The sequence below is a fragment of the Microtus ochrogaster genome, unplaced genomic scaffold, assembly GCF_000317375.1.
Source record: "Microtus ochrogaster isolate Prairie Vole_2 unplaced genomic scaffold, MicOch1.0 UNK6, whole genome shotgun sequence".
Taxonomy (NCBI): domain Eukaryota; kingdom Metazoa; phylum Chordata; class Mammalia; order Rodentia; family Cricetidae; genus Microtus; species Microtus ochrogaster.
The window spans coordinates 675,707-685,212 of NW_004949104.1; the positions used below are offsets into that span (position 1 = coordinate 675,707).

Below are 9,506 nucleotides of genomic sequence, written 5' to 3' on the forward strand. Positions count from 1 at the left end.
GCTAAACTCCTAAGACATGGGGGACACGCTAAACTCCTAAGACATGGGGGACACGCTAAACTCCTAAGCTCAGAGATACACAGAGTGCTGAGAACACAACCAATGATTTGGAATCCATTTGTTTGACTACAGTCATTCTGCTTGCCTAATTCTTTGGTTGTTTTGGATGTTCTGGAGACAGGATTACACTTTGCAATCCAGGGTGGCCTGACATGCACACCAAGCCTATATCCTAAGGCTTTCTAGTAGTGGGCTAAAAAGTACGAGCCACTACAACCTGGCTTAATTGCCTAATTCTTACAAGTTGATCATATTTTTTTTCTAGCCTTGGTCCACAGACAGCTTAGTTGTCCAGGTGAGAATCTGCACTGACAGACCCATAATTAAGTGTTCTCTGAAGGTATGCCATTTTGGCATTTAAAAAAAAATCCACTCCATTAGCTTAAAAAGTGAACAGAGCCACACTATGAGACTGCCAGGGAAGGAGCTAATGGATTTCATGATGAAGAAAGTATCTTTGCATAGAGAATCCCCTGCCCCGCATTCTATAAATAAATCAGAAGTGTCGCATGGGTCTCTGATGTTTTGCCAATGAGGGCTGGATTTAATGATTTGCTTAGTCCTTTATTTCTTTATTCCCTTGTGAGATCATCCCTCTGTCCGCTAGATTGCTAGAGACTACCAGAATGGGTGAAGAAATACCCCGATGCCATAACCCAGGAAACAACCACGTAAACCAGAACTGTATGCTGTGATTGCGATGGTGGTTACTATTGATTGAGTTGTATTTACAAGCCTGTCTCTGTTCTTTCCAACAGTCCTGTGGGGTAGGCATTGCTCATTTAACATAAAGAAATGGAGTCTGGGATGTCTAAGCTACTAGCTCCACGATAAACAATAACCGAAGAGTAGAGTCAGGATTTGGTTTGGAACCTATCTGGTAACACCATCTTTGTGCCAGGCTGGTGTATGTCTGTAAGCTGCTCTAACAAAAGGGGTGTCCCTGTGATTTCCGGAATGACAAGGTAGTTCCAGCCAGGAACTCAACTGATTAACTTCTAGTTACCTTTGCTTCCTTGCTTATGGAGTTGCCGTAAGGACACCCTGGCTCCTGAAAATTTGGTGCTCTGTTCTCTCCCACCAGCAGATGTGAAATGATTCACGGGTGCCTGAAAGTTCTTGGACTGTGGGCTGGATAACTGGTTGTTGCCCAAGGGTGCTGGGGAAGTTGGGATGGGAAATGGGTAAGAAATGGAATATATTTAAGACCTTGACATGAAGGCAGGGGCTAGGCAGGGCATGAAATAAAGATGGGTGGGGGTGAGACCCTTGTAAAAGGGATGGGAGGAGGGGGTCACTCTGCTGTGCAGTGGGCACACATATGGCTGTCAGTCTGGGTAGTTGCAGCCATTGGAGAAACCCACCACCCCACCACAGCCCTTTGCCTGACTTGTCACTTGTCACTGCTGTACTGGAGCCACAGTCTGCGATGCTGACAATAATGCTTTTTTTGTGTGTGTGTGTGTGGGGGTGTGTGTGTGGGGGTGTTTCCCTATTTCTACTTCATTTTGACCAAGTCCAGAGCACTAGAAATATCCAAAGGAGGTAGAAGATAGAAGGAAAGTAACAAGATGGATAGCAGAGTATTTAGAAAGGGAAAGGAAGTTTAGAGTGTCGTTTGATTTTAATACTTCTGTTTCTGGTCAGCATAAGAAAAGAAAAACCTTCGTTATTATCAGTAGGAACACTGTTAGTACTACATTTGAAGTAGCATTATTGTTTTAATGGGGGGGCAGTGGCGTAATGCTAGCAGTATTAACCGCGTATTTTGGTTCTAAAGATTTCGCATCGAATACAGAAGAGTCTATCTTTAACCCCCTGCTAATGTGAGGATAAGTTATGAGGTCCATCAGCTTGTCTGAAATATTTTGTTACTGTTGGTTTGGGATATTTCTTTTTTTTTTTTTTTGCAGGAAAGTCAGGTTCAATGAAGCAGGCAGCCCTAAAGTCTTCCAACCTGAAACAAGAGAAGTGACTTTCATTTCCTCATAGTGAAATGTAGCTGCATAAATAAGCTTTCTGCTAGGGATTTTAACCGGAAAATCCAGTTTTAGCATATGGAAACCGTTCCAGTTTTTGTTATCATTAAACCGAACACACTGCTAACTTTATTTTAATAATTCATGCATTGTTTCATAAACAAAGGCAAACAAGCATTCATCTGAGAGATCACTTTTAGGGGAAGAAATAATAATTTATAATTTTATTTATTATTTCTTTAGCAGAGAGCAGTCTCTTGGCTGAACACACGTTGCTTTTTTATTTATGAAATGGTGCATGCATTATTAAAATAAACCTGTGACTGTGTTCTGTTTAATGATATGCAAAATTATTTGAGGTTGGGTGTAGTGTGGTTTTATTTCTCTACCTGTTGTATGGTTGGCTGACTTTCCCACCGACTGTGGATTTATGAGAGCATTTAAAGAGCACGTATTTAATTCTGGGACTGAAAAGTCCCAGCAGATTGGAAAAATAAAAGCAGGATTTCTAGTAATGGTTTCACCTCCCAGCAGTCCTTGAGTAAGGAAGGGAGAGGGTGAAGCATTTAGCAAGGAGGGGACCCAGCCAGTCGCTTGGCTTCCCTTACTTCCCAGATCAATCTCAGGCAGTTCTGTGGAGCTCACTTTTGCCTCTAGTTTAGGCTTGTGCCCTCCATGGCTCCTTGATTCTGTCCAGGCACTTAGAGCCAGAGATAATGTTGATATTCTGCCTCTTTCTTTTTTCCTCCCTCCTTCCCTCCCTCCCTCCCTCCCTCCCTTACTTCCTTCCCCTTCCATAATCCGAGTAACAAGGAAAAATAACCTCAAATGTGCTTGAAGTTGGATTTTTCTTTGTTATCCAATATAGTAGCTTACTATTTTTTTTTTAAAGGAGGATATTTGTTGTAATACCAGAGAATATGTGTTCAGTTCTTTGGATAGATGTCATAAAATGCTAGAGGAATTTTATTTTTATTTTTTAGGTTTTTTTTTTTCTAGTTTACAAACCCTTTTGGTTGGCAGGCATTTCAGAGGGTATGCAATCAAAGGGCCAGTTGCTCAGTTTGAGTTGTTTAGCCATGGGTTACATGGAATGAAGAAGATTCAACAGATGAACACATCTGGTCCCACTTGATTGTACACATTTTGACAATGTCTGTGTCAGAATGGGAAGGATGAAGTACTTGCCTGCCCTCCTATGGTGCCGTAGCATAGGAAGTATGAAGAACAGGACTCCCCTCAAAGATCTGAGGCAAGATGGTCACCGGGTGTTTGATGTGAACGGGTGTGTTCTGGGAACAGATTAGGCAAGTCCATTGCAAAATGACTGTAGTTCCTCAAGGCTGAGAAGCTTGAGAATCCTATCATTAAAGGACTATTTGTCTGACCTCTCAGATGCTGTTTTTATTACTTCCTTTTCTGAGATTAGCTCAGAGCAGCATTGGTACCTGCTGTGGATTTATACTTGGGGTCCCAGGGAAGGCAAGGAGACTCCCCCAGGGTCTATCCCAGATTTTCCTAGGACTGACCCTGCGAAGTAGCACCTTTGGCTTTCTGAGGAAAGGACATGTTTCTAGAATGGTATTACTGTCTCAGTTTTGCTCCAAAAATGAAGATACTTGCAAAATGCTTTCTGGGAGAAGAAAATATATGGACTATCAACTCTTTCTCTCTGGGATCTCAAAATTTAAAATATGGCTTTATGTAGTTATATCATATCCATTTTCTAATTTGAAAGCTTACTGATGAAAACATGAGGCAATTCTCTAGATCTGGCAGTGGTCTTGTAGTGGTGTAAATGAATGCAGACAGATTGTAAAAATATGTGCAGCTTTAATGGGGAAATAGACTTACAGAACCAGAGGTTCCAGCGGAGAACAGGAAAGCAGAAGAAGGGGCAGCCGGGAGCACACTCGCAATCTTTATAAGTAAAAAATATCCTCGGGGGACCCCGCCCCCTGCTAGCAAGGTGATTGGCTGGGTCTCCCCTACATGGTCTCAGTGAGGCAGAAACAAAGGGTGCTCTTCTCCTTCAGAGCTACCACTGAGGTTGAGCAGTGATGGAGAAAATGGTGAGGGTTGATTTTGGTTCTTAGGATGTTAAATTGTTTAAGCGTGCATTTTCTCTAAGAAAGTCTTTTTTTTTTTTTCTCCTCTTTTAGGAAGCTGCAGTCACGGTGGTGTGGTGAACATCAGTGCTCCCTCTGTGGTTCAGCTCAACTGGCTAGGGTTCAGTTATAAATATGGTGCTTGGGGTCGAGATTACTCTCCGCAGCATCCAGAGCAAACTCTCTACTGGGTGGCTCCTCTGAGAACAGATGAGAGGATTCTAGAGTATTACAGACTTTATGACTCACTGGATAATTTGTTAATCTACTCACATTCTCAAAACTATCGCATGGTCTACGGCCAAGGGGGTGGTCTGGTTGCATACAATAACAACATGTATGTAAATTGGTATAATGGGAGGAACATTGCCAAAATTAACCTGACTACCAACGTGGTTACTGTTAATCAACCTCTCCCTATGGCTGCTTACAATAACCGCTTCTCGTATGCTAATGTGAATTGGCAAGACATTGACTTAGCTGTGGATGAGCAAGCACTGTGGGTGATCTATGCCACCGAGGCCAGCACTGGGAACATAGTCATCAGTAAACTCAATGATACCTCTCTTGAGGTGCTAAACACATGGGTTACCAAGCAGTACAAACCATCTGTTTCTAATGCCTTCATGGTCTGTGGAGTTCTCTATGCTACCCGCACTTTGAACACCAAAACAGAAGAGATTTTTTACTACTATGACACAAACACAGGGCGGGAAGGCAATCTAGCCATTCCAATGAGAAAGATGCAGGAAAGAATTCAGAGCATTAATTATCATCCCTTTGACCAAAAACTTTATGTCTACAATGATGGTTATCTTCTGAATTATGATCTTGTCTTCTCACGAGAGTCCAGGCAACCTATCTAGGTGTTAGGGTGAAGGAGAAATAAAAGTTGGTTGAAAACCGCCTTCTCCACATATTTAGACATCTGCAAAAGGAAATCCTGGCGTGTATTTCTTTGGAGTGCTGTTTAGTAGAGATAGAGTTCTAGCACAATAGAGACCTAGCGTACTTCTCTCAATTTGACTTCTCTTGGGAACTATCGTCCTCTTTGGATGGATTTCACAACTGCAATAAGGTCCTTCTGGGTGAAGCTCTCAGAGGTTAGGGGTACTAACTGTCTAGTGAAGTCTCCAGTGAGGTGAAATCTGGAAATTAAGGAACTTAAGGGGAACTCAGTATGCACTCTGGGGATTCTTTCTCGAGGAAAATTTGCATAGTCATCTATTGTGTAGCCCATGGACTTGTCCACGGGGGAAAGGAAACTGGGCCTTAACTAGATAGATTAACATTGGAAGGTGAACAAGGGGCCAAATACCTATCTTTGGATTTTTTTCATTAGCTCCTGGGACCTGCTCTGTGCTTCCCGGATAGGTAAATGTGGCGCCTTACATGATGTCTGTTAGACATTTTGAGTTTTCTGGATTAAGGAAGAAACCTTTTGTACATGAAGTTAACCAGTCCTGGAGGGATTTTCAAATGATAGACTTGGCTCTTGTTTTCCCCCACTCTTCACCTACACAACACAGTAGAACCCTTTACCTCGTAATTCAGCTCCCAAGGCAGTCATAATATTAGAAGCAAAGTCAGAATCAGTTGCCTTTATCTACTGCCTATGTGTTTTTCTTAACCATTGACTAGCTTTCTACAGGATAGATATAAGATAAAATTAACTTTACTTTGTCTTACTATGCAATTTTGGTTTGCATAGCATGAAGACTGTAAAATAAATTCAGTTGACAGTGGCAAAAGGGTGGCATTTCTAGTTATATGATAAAGACCTTGGAGTAAGTTGGATCACTTCTATCTTTAAGTCTGGAATTTGTAAGGAAGTGAAATTTTGTTTTTCTACAAAGTACTATAGAAAAGCTCCTTGAAGTATCTGGTTAATCAGTGCAGTGGTTAAGAGCCCGGCGGGTACAGATGTTCCAGCTGCTTCAGATGGCTCCTTCATATGGTCCTGGCTATTTTGAATTGATGTTCAAATCCTAATTTTTAAACGCTGTACTCCTATTTTTTAAAATAAATGATTAAAGTGTGTATTGAACCAAAGACTTTGTTTTAATTTCAAAAAGACAGACAGACAAACACCCAACTTAAGGCAGTGACCACACCCTGCTATGCAGTAAGGACAATGTATTTCTCCCAAACATCTGCATGCATGCCAATATAAAATATCAGTAACTTTTAGAAGAGCCAAAAGTGGATGGGTCTTCCTTGTCCATTTCCCCTTAAAACTTTTTTTTTTCTGACAGCTCTTATCATCCGAGTCCATTCATCGTCTTCAGGGATGTGACCTTATGCGCATTTTAATTTGCATGGCTGACCAGTTACTTTCCATGATAGCCTATATTGGAGTGACTTATTTTCCTTTCACAATTGTGCTCTTAACATTGGTCTGAAAACCTCCAGATCCTTCTCCAATAGTAGGTGTTGGAAAGAAAACAAAAGGACTAAGAGGCTTCATCAAAAAGAGAAACCTTTACCAAAGAGGTGCATGAGAACAGGTGACCCAAGTGGAAAGACAGAGAAACTAGGCTATTTATTTTTACCAAATTCTCACTTTAAATACATGCCAAGCTATTTTCACCAACCAGAAGCTCTACTATTTGGTATTTTTAGCAAGACTTTTTTTTTTTCTGTCTGTCTGTTCAGGGCTCATCATAGAGACAGGTATGGCTTTCCAATTGCAGCAGGATATGAAGATAAAGACACACATGTCATCTGAAATATAGGTTAAAAACAGTGACATTATATTTAATCTGGCTTAAAGCAATTTTCCAGATGAGTGTTTCTATTAAGTACACAGAATGACCTCTGAAAATTCTGGAAAGGAGGCAGGGAGCCAAGGTAACCCTAGCAATCAGCTTCTCATTCAAACTGCTACAGAAGTGTTTGCCTGAAAATTCCCTTCAGATTTTCTTTCCTACTGGCCGTGGTGTGTCAGCTTGCAAGGACTGCCTGCAGAAAATCTCTCCGTGGGGAAGGCCGCATGATGGAGGGGTTTGCACTCAGGGGTTTATGCAGTGCAGTTCCACAACAGAAATTTTAGTCCACGCTTTATCAGCCATTGTGTGTTTGAATCATGTATTTGTATACGTGACCTTGGGATTTCTATTTTAGGTGTCCCTGTGTGTGCAGGTGCTTGCACGCACATAGATGGGCATGCGTGTATACGTGGAGGCCAGAGGTCTTTGGGCATTGTTCATCAGGAGCTGTTCACTTTGTTGTTTGAGACAGGGTCTCCCACTGGGCCTTGGGCTTGCTGATTAGTCTAGGCTGGCTGGCCAGCAAGCCCCAGGGATCTTCCTGTCTCTGCCTTTCCAGTTCTGGGGTGACGAGGGTGCCCCACCACACTTACCTTTTTCCATGAGTACTAGCAATCAAACTGAGGTCTCCATGCTTGCATGGCAAACAATTATTGATTGAGCCATCATTTCAGAGCTTTCTGTATGTTGCGTACATACTTAAATAGAGTTACTGCCATATAGTTTATATGTGCACCATAATTGGGAAAGAAAACATTTCTCTCATACTTTAAAAATGCGTCTCAAACCCTTTTACAGTTCCACATTTCAGCCTCCCTACCACTAATTGGTGTGGTACACTGGCACAGTGACAGAAGGTCGCTGAGATGGAAGAACACAGAGAGTAGCCTTTTGAGCTGGCTCCTGTTGAGGAGAACTGATGGGTTTGAGTTACCCTAGGGCTTTCTCAGAGCTCGTGAGGCTTCTTTCATTTTTCCCTCATTTTTCTTGGGGCTGCATAGGGGCCTGTGGGGACCCTAAATGTACCCTAGTGGCTTGGAGCAGCCAAGAGAAAGGGTTCTAGTTCTTAGCTGTATCTATAAGGCATGAAAATTCCCTTGCTCCCAGCCATGCAGAGGCTTTTCCTCAACTCCCCTCCTCTCTCATGCCTTGAGCATCCCTTACTCAAGTGAGATTTGATGCTAATTCATGACACCTGGTGTGTCTCTGAGTGCAGAGGCAAACAAGGCTGGTTTGATTCTTCTACTGGTTTATTAGCCTTATGGCTGTGGGCAGATGTCTTTCATATTCCTGAGACTCAGTGTCATTTTCTATATGACCATGCTGCATGAACACCCAGATCAGAGTCCTTTTAGGTGAATTAAATGATGCTAGGCATATAAACTCTTCTCCGGTCTGTGCTCTGTCCTTCACAAACAGTTACTTCTGTTTCTCTCACTTTGGAGTACTCATTGTGTTGACAAGGTAAAAAGCTAAGTTCAACTAGAGGTTACATTTCTATCTGTGATAACTGTTGCAAGCAGTTTCCTTTTGAGCAGGTACATTTTGCCCTGGAAAAGTTACAAAGAACATTCTCTCTTTGTCCTTGCATCCAAGATTGGTCCTTAGACTTGATACTTCCTGTGCTTTGACTCGAAAAGACAGACCAACAAGAGCAGTAGCAACCAAGCCCATTGCCATTTTCTTTTTCATTTAGCTGAAGGCTGGCTTCATCATGCTCTGTGGATCAGCTTAAAATAGATGCATATGTTTTCCACTTGCCTTGCTCTCATCAACAGGGACATCCGTCTTCAACCCAGGGGTGGGTATTATTTTGCATGTCACCTTAGTTAATTATAGCTACCCTTTAAGGATTTGTTAAATTACTAACCGCAGTGGTGGGCCTTTTCTTTAAGCTGTGAACCGCTGCAAAGGGACAGCCCCACAAAAGAGGGACAGGGGACAGTGCATGGCGACCTTCAGGATGACGTAGTTTGGATCTGGGTCTGAGCCTATCCTCTTCTCAAACAGATGTCGTACCATGAAGAGTGATTAGCCTCCTGTGTTCCTGACTATAACATAAAACAAAAGGGTGAATTGCAACATACGAGAAACTAAAAGGCAAGCACATTTCTAAGGCATAGTCCCAACCAGTCAAACAGACCAGCTGGCCTGGCTCATGGGGAAGGCACACTATTTAAATTGTCATCTCATTGTCAGGCTCCACATTGGCCACATGGGATGTGCCCATTTGTCTCTGAAATTTGCATCTGTTCCTGGAGCTCATTCAGGGAAAACCACTCTCGGAACTGAGGTCCATGGAGGAGAAGGACGACTTTCAGTCCAACAAGAGAGGATCCTTTTCATAGCGCGGCGCCCCAGGATTTCCTAGAGGCAGGACTCCCATTATAAGGATGAGTTCGCAAACCTCAGTTCCCATGAGAATTACTAAAGGAAGAGCTGTGTGATTGGGGACTTTCAGGAGTCTTGGATCTCAGTGGATGTAAAGGTAACTGAGGATAAGATGGAATGATGGATAGGTCAGGGTTCACATGCTGCCAAAGGTCTTCCTTCCTTCCTTCCTTCCTTCCTTCCTTCCTTCCTTCCTTCCT

General features: G+C 42.5%; 1 protein-coding gene across 1 annotated transcript in view; it reads left to right on the forward strand.

Annotated features, from left to right (window-relative positions):
• Positions 1 to 5,895, forward strand: part of Olfm4 (olfactomedin 4) — a 22,007-nt gene extending 16,112 nt beyond the window's left edge. The window contains exon 5 of the mRNA XM_005366052.3: positions 4,202 to 5,895. Within this exon, the coding sequence (XP_005366109.1) occupies positions 4,202 to 5,013 (812 nt within the window). The 3' untranslated portion in view covers positions 5,014 to 5,895. The remainder of the gene's footprint in view (positions 1 to 4,201) is intronic.
• The last annotated feature ends 3,611 nt before the right edge of the window (positions 5,896 to 9,506 follow it).